The sequence below is a fragment of the Sturnus vulgaris genome, unplaced genomic scaffold (genome assembly GCF_052056855.1).
Source record: "Sturnus vulgaris isolate bStuVul1 unplaced genomic scaffold, bStuVul1.hap1 Scaffold_84, whole genome shotgun sequence".
In the NCBI taxonomy this organism is placed as follows: domain Eukaryota; kingdom Metazoa; phylum Chordata; class Aves; order Passeriformes; family Sturnidae; genus Sturnus; species Sturnus vulgaris.
Window position 1 is genome coordinate 1,910,574 of NW_028276728.1, and position 17,609 is coordinate 1,928,182.

The 17,609-nt window shown below is 47.0% G+C and overlaps 1 protein-coding gene and 1 pseudogene across 1 annotated transcript; both read left to right on the plus strand.

Moving 5' to 3' along the window:
- Nucleotides 1-4,236: 4,236 nt before the first annotated feature.
- LOC148217462 (endogenous retrovirus group K member 6 Gag polyprotein-like) lies at nucleotides 4,237-6,071 on the plus strand (annotated as a pseudogene).
- Nucleotides 6,072-9,452: 3,381 nt separating this feature from the next.
- On the plus strand, nucleotides 9,453-10,546 carry LOC148217463 (endogenous retrovirus group 3 member 1 Env polyprotein-like). Its single transcript, XM_088158645.1, is given in 3 exon segments — nucleotides 9,453-9,471; nucleotides 9,562-9,758; nucleotides 9,761-10,546. Coding segments are annotated over 3 exon segments (1,002 nt in total).
- Nucleotides 10,547-17,609: the final 7,063 nt, after the last annotated feature.

A 17,609-nucleotide genomic window follows, 5' to 3' on the forward strand; every position in this document is an offset into this window, starting at 1 on the left:
ATGGTCACTTGGTGTGGTCATTGGGTGGGGGCAGGTGGTGTGGTAAGTGGTGGTATGGTCAGTTGAGTGGTCATTGGTTGTTGTCGATGAACGTGGTCAGTGTTTGTGGTCAGTGAGGTGTGGCTATTTGGTCTGGCCAGTGGGCGTGGTTAGTGGGTTTGGTCAGTGGGAGTGGACAGTGGGAGGTGGTCAGTGGGTTTGGTCAGTGGGTTTGTTCAGTGGGGATGGACAGTGGGGGTGGTCAGTGGGTTTGGTCAGTGGGTTTGGTCAGTGGGGATGGACAGTGGGGGTGGTCAGTGGGTTTGGTCAGTGGGAGTGGACAGTGGGAGGTGGTCAGTGGGTTTGGTCAGTGGGGATGGACAGAGGGAGGTGGTCAGTGGGTTTGGTCAGTGGCTTTGGTCAGTGGGGATGGGCAGTGGGAGGTGGTCAGTGGGTTTGGTCAGTGGGTTTGGTCAGTGGGGATGGGCAGTGGGAGGTGGTCAGTGGGTTTGGTCAGTGGGTTTGGTCAGTGGGAGTGGACAGTGGGAGGTGGTCAGTGGGTTTGGTCAGTGGGTTTGTTCAGAGGGGATGGGCAGTGGGAGGTGGTCAGTGGTTGTGGTCAGTGGCACAGTGGTCAGTTCTGTGGTCAGTGCGTGTAGTCAGTGGGGTGAGGGCATTGGTTTCTGTGCAGTGAGTGTGGTCAGTGGTTGTGATCAGTGGGTGCAGTCAATTGTGGACACACTGTTAGAGACCTAGAAAAATTACAGCCAGGAAAATCATTCCCAGGCTGGAGTTTCTCCTGGTTCTCTCACAGATCCGTTCCCAGGCTGATAGCTTGTTCAGCTCCGGTAGGGAGACGTTCCCCATGGATGATAATTTGGTCAAAATAGAATGGAATTAATAACATTGGATTAACACCTGGAAGCAACCGTGGCACTCATTCTGAAGTACTGTCCCAGAGGCGTTTTCTCAATTATCCAATGAGCTACTGTCTTGTCTTAGCTCTGCAGAACATCCTATAAGTGTGAATCGTGCTCTCAGTCGTGTCTCCTTCCTATCCTGAGGGATGACCATGTAGCTGTGTGTCTTATTTCTGCTGCTCCAAAGTGTAAAATCCCTAACGGACAGCTACAGTCAGTGGGTGCAGTCAGTGGTTGTGGTCAGTGGGGTGTGGTCAGTGGTTGTGGTGAGTGGGGGTCATCAGTGGGTGCAGTCAGTGGTTGTGGTCAGTGGGGTGTGGTCACTGTTTGTGGTGAGTGGGGGTCATCAGTGGGTGCAGTCAGTGGTTGTGGTCAGTGGGGTGTGGTCACTGGTTGTGGGCAATGGGTGTGGGCAGTGGTGTATGGTCAGTGGGTGTGGACAGTTGGATGGTGTCCTGGTTTAGGACAAATTTGGGAGAAAACCTCCAAAGGGACCTCCCAGAAGCAAACCCAAGCAGCCCCTCCCCCATCCAGTTAGGGGAGAAATTTCCTCAGAGAAGTGGAAAAAAACTGTTTATTCAACAAATCAAAAGCACTGTCCAGCACAAAAAAATGAACAATAGCGAACAACAAAACCTCTCGCTGCTCTGAGGAGCTGACAAATTCAGAAAGTCTCCTGTGGTGGTAGCTGGGCTCAGTCTGGCATCAGTCCCTCTGGCGCTGGAAAATGCCACTGCCCAGTGGGCCGCAGGTGCAAGATCCTGGTGCTTCTCCCCGGGTCCCCAGTCCTGAGCAGGTTCAAATAATTCCAGGAAAAAGAAGGAAAAAACTGTCCAGGGAACTTCTCTGCTTCAATTAGTCAAAAACTAACTAAAAGCAAAGGAGAGCTCTCTCCTGCTCTCCACCACAGTGACACCATCCAGGAGACAAAGTGATGAAACTCCTATCTCTATGTCTCTGTCACTGTCTTTCTCTCCTCCCACCTCTATTCCATGTCTATTTCTCTCTTTGCCATTCTGTCTCTCTCTCATTTACTCTTCAATAAAACCCATCCTATTGACTTTGGCACATGGTCTCATTTGCACCCTAACTGAGGCAGAGCCATTTCTGATCATTTCAATCAGTGGATCAGAACAAGGGGCTGGAAGCCCTCCAGTCTGGCTGCTGCTCCATGCCACTTCCAGGGCCTTGGGCTGCTGAAGGGCTGCTGGGCTGGGCCCTTTGTGACACAGGGGTGTTCTATCGGGTTCCTGGGTGATGAGGGACATTCTGTTGTCCTGGTGACATGGCACAGCCCCAACCTGCAGGGCTATAGAAGGGGCCCAGGGCCCTGCACTGCCCAGTGCCAGGAGTGCCACTCACTCAGGAGGAAGCAGCTCCCGGGATCTCTGTGTGCCACACAGTTGCAGATGGAGAAGGAAAAGGAGAAGCCCAGCTCCAAAGCAGCCAGCCCCATGGCCAGCAGGCTGGAAGACCAGGCCCTCAGCGGGCAGGGGCTGGCAGCAGGCGACAGCTCAGGCCTGGTAACATGCAGCAACGATACCAGCAGCTGCCAAGAGGGATCCCGAGGGGAAGCCTGCATTGGGCAGGGGCTGTCCCCAGAAGAAAAGAGCAGTCACCAGGAAGCACACCAGGGGGAAGCCTGCATTGAGCAGGGGCTGTCCCCCTCCGAAACCAACATCTACCCTGAAGAGTGCCATGAGGAAAGGTGCTCTGGGCAGGATCTCTCAGCACCAGAAGAAGATGGAGATGGAGTCAGCGTCCTGGAGCTGTGTGAAGAGCAGGCAGAGCGAGAGCGCAGATGGGCAGGTCTCTCAGCAGGCGGGTTCCCTGGGGCTGCCCCTGGCAAGGCCTGGGTTGAGCCGGGAACACGTGAGCCGAGCTCCCCAGGCCCGTGCTGTGCCTCCCCTGCCCGTCTGCAAGCGCCCGTCTCCATGCAGAAACATCCATGGCGGCTGCGGCGGGCACTGCGGGCGCTGCGCCGCCTCTGCCGCTGCCCCTGCCTGGCTCCACTGCCCCAGGAGCAGGGCTAGGAAAAGGAGTAAGTACAAGCCAAAAAGGAACAGAAAGAATGAGAAGAACTAGAATGAGAATAGGAAAAAGAATAGGAATTAAGAATAAGAATAAGAATAAGAATAAGAATAAGAATAAGAATAAGAATAAGAGTAAAGAATAGAATAAGACTATAAGACTATAAGACTATAAGAATATAAGAATATAAGAATATAAGAATATAAGAATATAAGAATATAAGAATATAAGAATATAAGAATATAAGAATATAAGAATATAAGAATATAGGAATGAGAGTATAAGAATATTAGAATAAATAAGATGTAGAACTGCAAGTACAAATACAAGTAGAAAAACAAGAAGAAGCAAATAAAAAGAAATAGGTATAATAAGTAGAAAATTAATAATAATAGGAAGAATAATAATAGAAATACTAAGCTGAAAAAATACTGGTAGTAATAAAACTGAAAATAATTTTAAGTATAGACAAAAGAAAAATGATATGGAGAAGAAGAACAAGTAGAAGAAGAAGAAGAGGCGGAAGAGAAAAAAGATGAAGAAATAGAAGTAGTAGAAAATATTTATAATAAAAATGATAAAGTTATAATAATAATCATAATTTGTATTCATGTTTTCAAGTTAAAATACACATCCACACATCTTCTAGAGTCACTGTATAGTTTGGGTTCAGAAGGAACTCAAAAATCCACTCCTGAATAAAGAGATTGAGACCAGCCCAGCTCATCCCTCCTTCACCTGACTGCAGCTTTGGCCTGGGACTTGAGCTGCCTAACAGCACCTGAGGTACCATAAAGGTGACACCACTGATCAATTCTCTCTGCTCTAGGGACAAGGACACAGCACTGAGGCAGGAGAATGTATCCCAAGAAAGCCAAAGCCAGCAGCTGTCCTGAAAATCAGCTTGGGCCAGGCTGGGGCTGGGGGAGGCCGTAGCCCACAGGCTCATCTGCTGAGGCCACTGTTGAGGAATGGCTTTCTGATCAGGGCCATGGGTCTTTGGATGCATTGTTCGAACAATCCCCCTGTTGATCAGAATAAGACAGGCTGTTCATCATTTCACAAGTGTTGCAATGTGTGCTGATGTGACAAGGACACTGTAATCTTGTCATCCTGCTCTATGTAACTTGAGAGAAGTTTCTCATGAGAACAAGAAAGAACCCTGGCGAGAAGAAGCAGCAAGTCAGAAATGTGTGTGCGACCAATCAAAATGTGACTGCTGTACTTGTTGCTGGCTAAGTGAATAAAAAGCCATTGTAACAGAGAATAAACGGAGCTTGCTTTATCAATCATATTGATTGTCTGCATGCCTCCCCTCGCCGTCACTCGCCCCACCCTGCAGTTTGGCGCCCGGAACAGGGACCCCCACTCCTTGTTCTGGTTAGCGAAGGGAGATCAGAGCAGCACCGGTAGCAGCGACCGGGGAGCGGAAGATCGGGTGACGCTGGCGTAAGAATCCTGATCTGTGCTTGAACTGCCTTACAGGAGGAGTTCACCGTCTGAGGAAGGGCTAAACCTGCAAAGGCTGCACATTTCTATACATGTAAGGGACAGTTGCCGGCTATGGATGAAATGGATAATGAGATAGCCCTTGATTTATTTATACGCTTTTTAGAAAAGCGGGGAGCAAAGAATATTGACCTTTAAAAAGAACTGGCAGGTCTGATTGCCTTTGGAAAGGAATCAGGATTTTTTAAGGACGGTGGAAGTTTGTTTGTAGTAGATGAATGGAATAAATTTGGTCAGGTATTGTGGGATATGGTTATAGATGACTCTAAACCAGCTAAAAAACTTATGAAACCTTGGCGGGCAGTGACAAAGTGCTTGCAGAGGCATTTAACTGAGAAGCAGGTTGCTCCAGTGACATCCTCTCACTTAAATGCAGGAACAGCTGCTGCAGAGTCGGATGCAGGCAGACTGAAGTTAGGAGTTCAGTCCGTGCCTATTCCTCCGACGGGAGGTCCGGTGCGAGTTAGCCGCCAACCGGAGTCAGAGACCGATCGTGCACGACCCTCTGCCCCGCTGATGGATAGTGATGAGGATAATGATTCATTGTCCCCAGGGGAGGAGGCTGAGATAGACGAGGAGGCAGCCAGAGATCATGGGGATGTTAATGACTGTTTGATTAGCATGAGAAGTGAGAAAAACAAAAAAGGGACTGAGAAAAGGAAAAAGGGGTGTGCTCAGATTTCCCCAGTAAACTGGAAAACAATTCAAAGAGAAGCAATTGAGAATCAGGATTATAAGTTTGTAGCAGATATAGGAGAGGATATTTTAGCCTTCCCAGTCACATAAACACAGGGTGAGGGAGGACTTGCTGGAGAATTCCATGCTATTGATTGGAAATTGCTAACTCAGTTGAAGCAAACTGTAAATGAGGCAGGAGTGCACGGGGAACTGACTAAACAAATGCTAGGTTACATATGGGGTACTGCACTGCTCATTCCCGAGGATATTAAGACTGTCATGAAAATGATTCTGACCCAGTCACAGGTTATTCTATGGCAGGCCCATTGGAATAATTGATGTGACCCAGCGGCAAACCTACTGCAGCCACAGCAGGATCCCTTACACGGGGTTACTGTGGAACAATTGATGGGCTTTGGTCAATTTGCATCACCTGATAAGCAAGTAATGATGGGGCCAGAGAGAGTAATAAAGTCAATTCGATTGGCAATGGAGGCATTAAAAAGAGTGAGAGTGGCAACATCAGCACCTTCTTACATGTCAGTGAAACAGGGAAAAGACGAGCCCTTTTCCTCTTTTGTTGATCGGGTAGCAGGAGCTATAAATAGTGCAGATGTTCAGGAATGGATGAAAGGGGCATTGCTGAGACAGTGTGTGTTAGAGAATTCTAACCCTTTTACAAGGAACATACTAGTGACATTGCCGGCTGATGCTTCAGTTGAGGAAATATTAGATAGAATGAGCAGAGTGCCGGTAGATCATCAAGCCTTGTTAGTGGAAGCAGTGAAGGAATTAAGGAAAGATTTGGTGCAGACACAGCAACAAGTTTTTGCAGCAGCCCTTGCTCCTCTTCTCCCGAACTCATCTCGAAAGGAAGGAGTTCCACGGTCCAAGGAAAAGTGTCATCGCTGTGGACACAGAGGACACCTGCAGCATGAGTGCAAAGCACAGTAAGTGTGGTGCCCACAGTGCCAAATGAATAACCACAGCTTGGAAGCTTGTCGCCGAAAGTCAAAAAACGATGGACTGAGAGCGAGAAGTGGCGGCTCGCAGACCCCAACAGCGGCTCAGGTGACAACAGCGCCACCTTGCGCCTGCCAGTGCAATCAGCAGCCAGGCTCCAACCCGCCACCTCAGGGAGCCTCGCACTGGCCCTGGCAACCGCAATAGACGGCACCCTGATCGACAACAGACCACAGAAAGGTCCCACTGGACTAAAAGGACCATTGATTATTGGAGGCCAAGCCCATGGAGCATTGTTATTGGGTCGGTCCTCCAGCAGCATGAAGGGACTTTTTGTATTACCTGGACTTATTGATGTGGGTTATAATGGAGAAATTTGCATTATGGTTCAAACACATTTCCCACCAATGTATATCCCTAAAGGAATCAGGATCTCACAGCTTATACCTATGCAGCAGTTAACAGTGGCAATGACTCCAGCTAATAAGGAAGAAAGAGGTGGGAAAGGATTTGGATCTACAGGTGGACTTGCATTATTGACACTTTCAATGGAAAATCGTCCTGTTGTAAATGCAGTTATTAAGTGTGGCCGACAAACTTTACGCCTTCCTGTCCTTTTGGACCCCGGCTCTGACTTGACTATCATTTGCCAATCAATTTGGCCACCACAATGTCCACTACAAAGAATGATGGGAGGAGTAGAAGGAGTAGGTGGAGCTGCTATTGCACAGCGAAGCCGAGATATAGTCCAAGTTACTATAGATGGCAAAACTGTTTCTACCTATGTCACCATAATGCCACTGCCAGAAAAGGTTAATGCCCTGATTGGAAGAGATGTGCTGACCTCTTTAGGCTTTGTCCTAACAGCAGAGAGACCTTTTCCCTCGGGGCCATTGGATGGACTTTCCCGATTCAGCTGAAATGGCTGACTGATCAGCCGGTATGGATCGACCAGTGGCCACTGGAAAAGGAAAGTCTACAACAGGTTCAGATGTTAGTTCAGGAGCAATTAAATCAAGGACATTTAAAATTATCCACAATCCCATGGAACATTCTTATTTTTGTGATAAAGAAAAAATCTGGGACATATCATTTGCTGCATGACTTAAGAGCAGTGAATGCAGAGATGCAGACCATGGGAGCCTTGCAGCCTGGACTGCCTAATCCAGCAATGATCCCAGAGCATTGGCATTTACTGATTGTGGATCTCAAAGACTGTTTTTTCACAATTTCCTTACATCCAGAGTATACACAGTGCTTTGCTTTTACAGTTCCATCCATTAATCGAGAAGCACCTGCACAGAGCTTTGAATGGGTGGTTCTACTGCAAGGAATGAAGAACAGTCCCACTCTATGTCAGCTGTTTGTGGCTCGTGCATTACAACCCATTCGAATTGCATGGCCAGATGCCATGATCTACCACTGCATGGATGACATATCAGTGGCTCAGAAACAACCCTTGAATCCACAACAAGAGAAATTCTTGACACAACAGTTGCTGCAACAGGGTTTATCAATTGCCCCAGAAAAAGTTCAGCGTTTTCCTACGTGGAAATATTTGGGATGGAAAATTGATAATGCCACAATTAGGCCACAAAAGTTAACTATCAAAATGGACATAAAAAGTTTAAATTATGGACAAAAACTCATGGGAGACTCACAGTGGCTACGACCAGTGGTTGGGATTACTAATGAACAGTTGGAAGTTTTGTGACCACTGTTGAAAGGAACTGATCCCACTGCTCCAGTAAGGCTCTCGCCCTTGCAGAATAACATGATTAAGCAGTTGAGCACTATAATTGCACAGCGAGTGGTCGATCATCTTGACCCTGACCTTCCCAATTGATCTTACCATTCTAATTGGGCCATCACAGTTGCTTGGTGCACTTAAGCAGCACAAAAAGAAAAAGGGGGACCAAGAGGAGGTCAAAGTTCTTGAATGGCTATTTCCACACCTACAATCATGAAAAACGATCCAGCAAAAAGTTGAGGACTTGGCTGAACTTATTTGTAAAAGAAGAACTCGAATAGTGCAGGTGTTGGGCAAGGAGCCTGGAACCATCTACTTGCCTCTTCAAAGAGAAGAGCTGGAGTGGTACCTGCGGAATTCTCAACTGTTACAAACTAGTCTCCTGAGTGAAGCACAGGACATCAATGTCAGCTCACTTAAAGTTTCAGTGCTTAAGTGGATGAGCCAGCAGAACTGGTTACAGATTCCAAAATATAGTGCACAGCCTCTCCAAGGAGCAGTTACAGTTTTTACTGATGCAGGAAGAAAATCACGGCGTGCTGCTGCCACGTGGCATGATGGCTCTAAATGGCATCATATCATTTTACAAGCAGAGACTGAAGACTCCTTACAAACTTTGGAACTGAGAGCAGTTGTTTGGTCTTTTAAAAAATGGCCAAAAGACAGGTTAAATGTTATAACTGACTCTCTGTATGTGGCTGGAATAGCTGCAAGAATTGAAGATGCCAGAATCAAGGACATACAGAACCCTCAGCTTTTTGAGCTGTTGAGACAACTGCAAGCATGCATCAAGCAAAGGAAGAAATCATATTCTGCCTTGCATATTAGAAGCCACAAATGAACCCAAGTTTTGGGAGAAGGCAATATGAGTGCAGACCAATTGGTCTCTGTGTCAGTGACAATTAATGAATTCACCAAGGCCCGTGAAGCTCATGCTACATTTCATCAAAATGCCCGTGGCTTACACAAGTATTTCAACATCACGATGGAGGAGGCCAGAGGAATAGTCCGAGCATGCCCTACCTGTAGCCATCATGGTCTGGGTCTCGGTGTTGGGGTTAATCCTCGAGGCTTAGGCCCGAATGAAGTATGGCAAATGGATGTTACACATGTATAGGAATTTGGCCAACTCAAACATGTGCATGTTACAGTGGACACATATAGTCACTTTATTTGGGCCATGGCACAAACTGGAGAAAGGGCCTTACACGTGACTCGACACTTAACTTACTGCTTTGCAGTCATGGGGGTTCCTAAACAATTAATGACGGAAAATGGTCCAGCCTATGTCAGTGAAAGGCTGAGAAAATTTTGTCAGCTCTGGGGTATACAGCATCCCACTGGGGTTACTCATTCCCCTACCAGACAGGCAATTGTGGAATGAGCAAATCAGACTTTAAAGTTATACCTTGGAAAATTTCAAGGCATAACAGATGTGCAAGAAAGACTAGCTAAAGCACCGTTTGTGATGAATTACCTTTGTATATTTGCTAAACAGAATGTTCCCATGGCATATGTTCATAGTGGACTTGAGGATACAAAAAGTAAAGAGGAAAAACCCTTTTTTGTGTTATACAGGGACCCTGTGTCAGAGATGTGGAAAGGCCCAGCAGAGGTTCGCTATGTTGGCCGTGGTTCTATGTGTGTGCTTACCCCTACAGGTCCTCTGTGGGTGCCGAGCAAGTGGACACGGCCAGCAGTGAAGGGGCCCGATAGTCTGGGGCCAGGCAGCATCGGCTGAGATATGGCCCTGTCCTCCTGGCATTCCAACATGTAATTCTTCTAATTTGAATGCTACCCTTGAGAGCTGGGATCAATGGGCACTGCATCTCCCTACAGCCTCCACAAAACCTCAAGAATTGGAGCTTTTAGGGTCTGTAAAGGCGGATGGCTGTGTAAACTTTAATTGGACAAATGCAAAGACCCAGGTTGTAATTTAGCTGCTGTTAGTGTTAATTCTTCCTTACTGGTATATGGCAATGAGTCACTTTGGTGTGGTTATACAGCTCCCAATCGATCTGTGTCAAGCAATACTCCCATTCAATTACCACCTGGATACTTTCTTATTTGTGGTGATAGAGCTTGGTCTGGAATTCCTTCTCGGCTGAGAGGTGAACCTTGTACACTGGGGAGATTGTCATTGTTGGCACGAAATACATCAATGATTTTAAATGTATCCAGACATCACAAAGCAAAACGTATGACTCACCAATTTAGCAGTGAATGTAGAGACAATGTTAAATTTTGGTCTCCTGGTGCAATAATAGCAGCTTCAGCTTTAGCACCCGCAGTTGCTTCCTCAGGTGCCTTAGCAACCCTCAGCAGGTTAGGCTGTTGGCTTGCAAAGCAAACCAATGCAACATCACGAGCCTTGTCAGATCTTTTGTTAGATGTGGACTCTGTTAGACATGCTACACTACAGAATCGGGCAGCAATTGATTTCTTACTGTTAGCTCAAGGACATGGTTGTGATGAATTTGAAGGGATGTGCTGCATGAACCTGACTGATCACTCTCAGTCAATTCATAAGCAATTAGCAGAGCTTAAGCGGCTTACTAAACAGCTTCAAATTCAGGATGGGTTAGGCCTGGAAGGATGGTTGAAATCCCTGGGTTTGGGACCATGGCTTACCAGCCTGGTACAGCACCTGATCACCATCGGGATAATTGTATTGATTGTGATTATTTGTGTGCCTTGTTTGATTCAATGCTTGTGATGAATGTTAAATGAGGCTACAGCAGCAGCTACTCAACGAGCATTGGTTGTACAAAAAGAGAAAGGGGGAATTGTTGAAGAATGGCTTGCTGATCAGGGCCATGGGTCTTTGGAGGCATCGTTTGAACAATCCCCTTGTTTATCAGATCAAGACAGGCTGTTCATCATTTCACAAGTGTTGCAATGTGTGCTGATGTGACAAGGACACCGTAATCTTGTCATCCTGCTCTATGTAACTTTAGAGAAGTTTCTCATGAGAACAAGGAAGAATCCCGGCAAAAAGAAACATTAATGTAGAGATCTGTGTACACCAATCAAAATGTGACAGCTGTATGAGTTGCTTGCTAAGAGTATAAAAAGCCATTGTAACAGAGAATAAACAGAGCTTGCTTTATCAATTCCCTGGATCCACAGTATCACTATGGACCATAGGTTTCATGCAGTTTTGCTGTGTCACACTGGCTCCTTGGTTCCATCAAGTGCCACTGTGTAACAAGGGAATCTTGGTCCCATGAGGTTCTGGGCTGTCACAATGGTGTCCTGGGTTCTGGACTCTAACAACGGACCCTTGGTTCCACGAGGTTCCATGATGTCACAATGCTCTCCTTGGTTCCACAAGGCCTTGCTTTGTCACAATGGACCCTTGGTTCCATGAGCTTCCCTAGTGTAACCATGGTCTCCTGGGATCTGCATTGTCACAATGGACAATTGGTTGCATGGGAGCCTGCTGTGTCACAAGAGAGCCTTAGTTCCATGAGGTTCTGGACTGTCACAGTGGTCTCCCTGCTTCAACGAGGCCCTGGAGTGTCACAAGGGCTGCTTGGTTCTGGGAGCTTCCACAACGTCCCAATGGTCTCCTTGTTTCTGCAGTGTCATAGTGGACTCTTGGTTCCATGAGGTTCCTAAATGTCACAGGTCTCCTTGGTACCATGTGGCCCTGCTGTGTCACAATGATCTTGATTCCATAATTCCCTTCAGTGTTGTGGAGAGTTTTGTGGAAGACTGGCTACGTGAGAAAGGACATGATGAGATTCCACTAGTCAGGAAATAAGGCCTTGGGCAAGAACATTGTGCCTTTGAGCAAGGAGCAAGGCAATCACGAGATGTCAAAATAAGAATTAGCTTTTTTCAAAACAAGAATTAGCTGTTGCAGTAAAGCAACCGTAGCCATCTGGAGTTTGTAACAATATGTGCGAGGATGACGCTTAGCAAGGCCAGAGCACAGAACCAATGATGAGCTTAGCTTTTGCAATATGTATGAGCTTTATTACCGTGTCTATATAACTGTAGCCTTCTGATCAATAAACTTGAGGCTTGTTGATCATCATTGGATGTGCTTGTCTCCCGTCATCTCCGACACAGTGTCACAATGGAGCCTTGTTTGTGTGAGGCTCTGAACTGTCACAATTGTCTCCTTGGTTCCATCAGTCCCCGCTGTGTCACAAGGGTCCCCTTGGTTCCATGAGCACACCAAAGCTTTGCACAAACATTGAGCAGCACCTGCTTAACACACCTGGGAACATCTGTCTGCATTCAAAAGAGAGGTCACAGCTGAGAAAGGCACCAGCAGCTTCCATCTGCAACACAGATGCAGGGAAAGGACAGGGACAGAGAATTCAGCTGGAAGACTCTGAGAATTCTGCTTCCAGACATCATTTCTGCTCACACTGTCCCTAGTAGAAAGGTGTCATCATTCCAGGCAGCCTGTACTCAGCATGTGTTTCTACAGTCGGGGTTTGTCGTTTAGGAAACCTGCTCAGGCTTTTCCCTTCTTTCCTCACAAACAGGAATACTTGTCCCGGGCCTGGATGCAGGCAGAGCCCTGAGGAGAGCACGTGGGACATGGTGCAGTGGGCAGGGACAGCCAGCTGCAGAGTTCAGGGGGAAGGGCTTCTGGTGCAGGGCCAGGGATGTCAGTCCCAGCTGGGCCATGTCAGACACGGTGAGGCTGGGCTTGGGGAGCAGCTTGTCCAAACAGGGTCAGCCTGCAAGGGGCTCATTCTTCAGTGGGCCCACACCTCCTAAGGAGACATTCAGCATCAAGATCACCTGGGGAATGCTTAAGTTTCTTCTTCTTTGAACTGAAAAATAAAAAAGTACTCCCTTTTATAAAACTGAAAATCATGAGCTGTACCTTGAAATCTTCCTCCTTAAGAGAACTCCAAACTGAACTCCAAGCAGCTGCACAAGGCCTGGAGACTGGAAGACATTGGAAAGAAGACAAAGAGCTCCTGAGAGCTTTCTGTATTTTAATGATCCCCAACAGTGGATTTGGGGCTGAGTCCAGGACCCCCAGGCACTGAGAGAAGGTTGAAGAAGCTGCTCAAGGAGTCAGAAGCAAAACTGCAAGTCCCTTGGAGCATCACTGGCCCCACTGAGGGCAGGGACTGCCAAAGGCTCCCCAGGGAGTGGTGAGAGCAGATCCTTGAGGCCAGGATTGCAGGAGCCCGAGGCTGTGAGCAGGGAACTGCAATGCTGAGCAAGGCCTGGGCTGGGTGGAGGAAGCAGAAAGGCCAAGGCCTGAGCCCAGGCCTGGCCCAGCAGGGCCTGTCCCTCACAGGTGGCTCGGGGCTGTTCCTGGGGCAGTGGAATGGCAGGGGCAGCAAGGACAAATGTCATCAAGCTGTGTGACACTGCAGATGCTCATGGAACCAAGGGCCAGTGTGACACAGCAGGGCCTCATGGAAACAAGAGGCCGTGCTGAGCCTGTGGGGCTGTAACACCCCAGAACACTGAAATGCTGGGGGTGACCAAAGGTTCCTTTACTTGAGTTTCATGCACTGGAGAAACCCCAGCCAGATATTCTCAAGAGGTTAAAATGGCACAAAATTTTACTGGCAAAGTACAGAAAATCAAGGAACTTTGGAAAATGATTGTATACAACATCCAATTCAACACAAAACACTTATCATGCCAGTAACTTCATGAACTTTGCCCTTTTAACCTTAGAAACCTCTAAACAGTTAAGTTGTTGAGGTACCCAAAACTGTTCCATATAAAGAGCATTAGAAGGAGAGGAAAGAGAGAGAGACAGAGAGTCAGAAGCTCTATAGAAAGACACACACATGGCTACCAACTCCTAGGGTTCTGTTGTGGGTGAGACACAGACCCCAGGAGAAGGCAGGGGATGGACCATGGGCTGCTCTGTGTTTTAATCCCCCGGGCCTTCATGGGCGTCCCCCCAGTTGGGACTTGCAATTGCTCAGGCAATGAGAGCCTGGGTCAGCACCACCCCACTGTGTGACAGATTGACAGCTCATCCCGAGGCCTCTGGGGACATTGATCTCATCCAGCCTCTGACAGTGACCATGGTGACACTGCAGAACCTCATGGAACCATGGGTCAGTCTTGACACTGTGGGGCCTCATGGAATCGAGGGGACCATTGTGAAACTCAGGACTCCCGTGGAACCAAGGGTCAAGGATGAAGCTGTGGGACCCAGAGAACCAAGGAGCCATTATGACACTGAAATAGGGAGCATTAAAATTAAAATTAGAGTGAAGGGTAAAAATAGGAGGATGCTGTGACTAGAAGGAGACTGACACGAGTCTATGAGTGTTTAACATTGGCTGCCTTTGCAAGAACAGGAGCACAGAGCAAGGCTGCAAGATAAGATAGAGGGCCAAGACTGCACAAACAGGGTGGAAGAGCGAGGCCCCTTCCAGATAAGGGGGATTCCTTAGACCCCTGAGCCAGCAAAGACTGGTATCAAGGTCTGGAAAGCGACTAAAGACTAATACGCATGCACAACAAGGCAAGGTGAAAAGTTCAACTGAGGGGAAGACTGCTTCCTCCCAAGGACCCCCAGATGGCCACCAGAGCAACCAACAAGGAACAGTTTGCAGTTGCAAAGAGGCGTGGAGCTAATTTTAATACAAAGCTGAGACAGGCGGGGCTAGGAATTGGATGTGTATTAGGTGTATTGTGCAATCTTAGTTTGTAGAGAATAAAAAGAGAGGTGCAGGTTGCCAAAGGTGTGCAGGTTTTTGGAGGAGCTATGGCCCATGCACCTCAGTGCTGAATAAAATACACACCTATAACTTACTTGGTGGGTTATAGAGTTTTTCTGTGCATCAGTTTGGGTGACCCTGCTGCCTCCCTGAGATTTTGGGGTGTCCCCTTTGCCGCCCCCAGAGCTGGAGCTGGTGCAGAACACCGTCTTCACCAAACCCACGGACCAAAGTGCCTGGGTGTACCTGTGCTGCATCCTCTCCCGAGGTCACTCAGGGCTCCCTCCCACCCCTGGGGCCCTCACCTGGAGTTTTGGGGTACCCCCTGAATGTTGGGGTGCCCCCTGACAGGACTCTGCTGCCGAGGGTCATCTGTGTCCTTGTTGACCGGGAGGATGCAATGGGTGGCCGTCATTTTCTTCCGGCCCATCCAGGTGAGTCAGGACATTTGGGTGCTCCAAACATCACCTGGATATCCCCAGAAATCACCTGGGTACACCTGGGTACCACCAAAACTCACCTAGGTGCCCCAAAAATTACTTGAGTACACCTGGGTTCCTCTTGGACACCTGGATCATCCAAAACCCCTGGGGCATCCCAGAACTGGTATCCCAAAATCCCTCATTGCTTTGATCACGTAGACCGGGTGTCCCTAAATCCCCTTTGGCTTTCATGGGTAGACTTGATGTCCCTAAATTCCTATTGACTTAAGTGGGGTCCTACTTATCTCCATTTATCTCTGCTAATCCCTCCCAGTCTTCCTACTTTTTTTCCAGTGCTCCCAGTAACCTCAATGGCCCCCTTAGTGGCTCCCAGTGCTCCCAGTTTAACCAGCAACCCTTCCTTATCCAACTTTATTGAGGAGTGGACCAGATTTCCCTCAAATCCTAAATTATTTCAGTGGGGTAGACCTGGTGTCCTTCAATCTCTATTGCCTTCAGTGGCAATTGATGCTAAAAATCCCAATTTTTGGCTCAGAATTCCCAGATTTGGGGCTGGAAACACTTACTCAGAGGCACAGCTCCAGCACAGGCTACAGGTGTTGGATCTGGGATTTTGGATTGAATTCCGGGAATTCACCCAGGACTTCCAGAGCATCACCACCACGATCCTGGAGCAGAAATTCCCGGTATTCAGCCCAAGATTTCCCCCAAATTTACCCAATTTTCCCTATTTTAGGACCAAATTTCCTCAAAATCGTCATTGACTTTAATGAGTAGACCTGGTTTCCCTAAATCCTTATTGATTTTTAGTAGGGTAGACCTGGTGTCCCTACAGTGATGTCAATGGGTAGACCTGATGTCCAAATAATCCCTATTGGGAGATTGATCCTACAAGCGATGGGGCAACTGAGAGATGTTGTAAAAGATGGTTTGTTACTTGGTTGCACCAGTCCCATAGAAAAGTGAGACATTAAAGGTGTTAGCTCCAATGTCATAATATCAGAAATCACCTAATTATTAGTTACAATGCCATTTGTTAGTTGTTTAGCCAATCACATACTTCTATGAGGTTTGTTAACGTCTTTTTACATCAATCATTAATTGCTTTGCTCCCCATGGCTCTTCCACAATGCATCATTTTTCAACCAATCATATAACACTTCACAAACCAACATTAATACATCTTAAGCTTCTAACTTTATAATGAGTTCTATTGCTAAACTTTAAAATCATTTACTATCTTACTTAACATACTGCTTTGCTTACATGATACATATTTCTGTTTGCTTAAAACATATTTCTACTCAAACTACAAACTTATATTCTTGTTTCCTATCTATTTTACTTTTAATGCTCTAATTCTCCAAGCTTTATCCAACGTACTAGGTCAAACACGGGATCCATCTCTATCTCTGAGCCTGTACACACAATGGCCTGAGAGCGCTCTGTGCCTGCATTTCTCACACCACCCGTCACCTCTGCCTCCAATTTCCTGCTCTAACTGGAACCTGGGGACAATTTCTCTGTTGTGTCCCTCAGTGGGACCCATGAACGGGATCAGAAACTTTGAAGTTTGATTCTGACTGAATTCTTGAGAGGTTTCCTAGCAAGCCATGGCTCTGTCTTGATATCCCTCTGGTCTGGTGCAGATCATTTGGAAGTTTTTCAACTCCAATTATGGAGAAATATGTCAAAGAGCTTCTTAGAAATATCCATTCCAATTTTGAAGGGTGTGTTTTATTAAAGTTCTCCTTAGAGCAGAGGCAATTCCAGTGTTTTGTGACTAATATTTGCAAGCAATGGATTTGTAAAGGATTGTCAAAGCCTGACATAAAGCTGACGCAGTCTTGTACATCTGGATGCAAACTCTGAGATAAGGTGTGCTGACTCAGAAAGGCCTTGGAACAAAAAAGAAATTGCTGAGAGAGAGATTGAAATAGAAACAAGTTTCAAACTATGGTCTTGAAAAAAGACCAGAAATTTTGGAGAATTAGAACTGTGAAAGATGCACTGTGGCAACACCATGTAGGGTAAAATAATAGGTGATTGGTGTTAGAAATATTAGCACCATTGTGTGGCAAAAGCTTAATAGGCTGACAAATATATATATAAGGTATTGCAACCAGGAAATAACTTGGCTTCTCATAGAATGGCATTGAGTTTTACATCTCTTATACTTCACGCTTCAATGAGACTGATAATGGAAGAAGATCTTTAAAAAAAAACCTCTCAGTCTCCCTGTCTCTGTAGAGCTGGGATTTTCCAACAGTTCTGAGTCCCTGGATATCAATCCCTGAGAGGGAGCTGAAGGAAAACTTCTCAAGAACTCAAAGTCAGATTGAAACTCCAAAGTTTCTTCAACTTTTAACAGGTCTCACTGAGGGACACAACTCAGAAAGTGTCCTCAGGTTCCAGTTAGAGCAGAACACTGGTGGCAGCGATGACAGGTGGGGACATACAAGAGAAAGGTGTCTGTGATGCTGAGCAAACCTGGATGTGTTTCAGGAATGCAAAGGGCCAAGGGCTGAGCCCCAGCCCCTGGCAAGGCAGATCCTGTCCCTCCCTCATTGCTCAGGGCTCTTCCCGGGCCACTGGGCTCTGGCCATGTGCAATGCCAAGGGCAGCACCATGGGGCGGCCCCTGCCAGGCTGCTGAGCAGGGACAAGGAGGC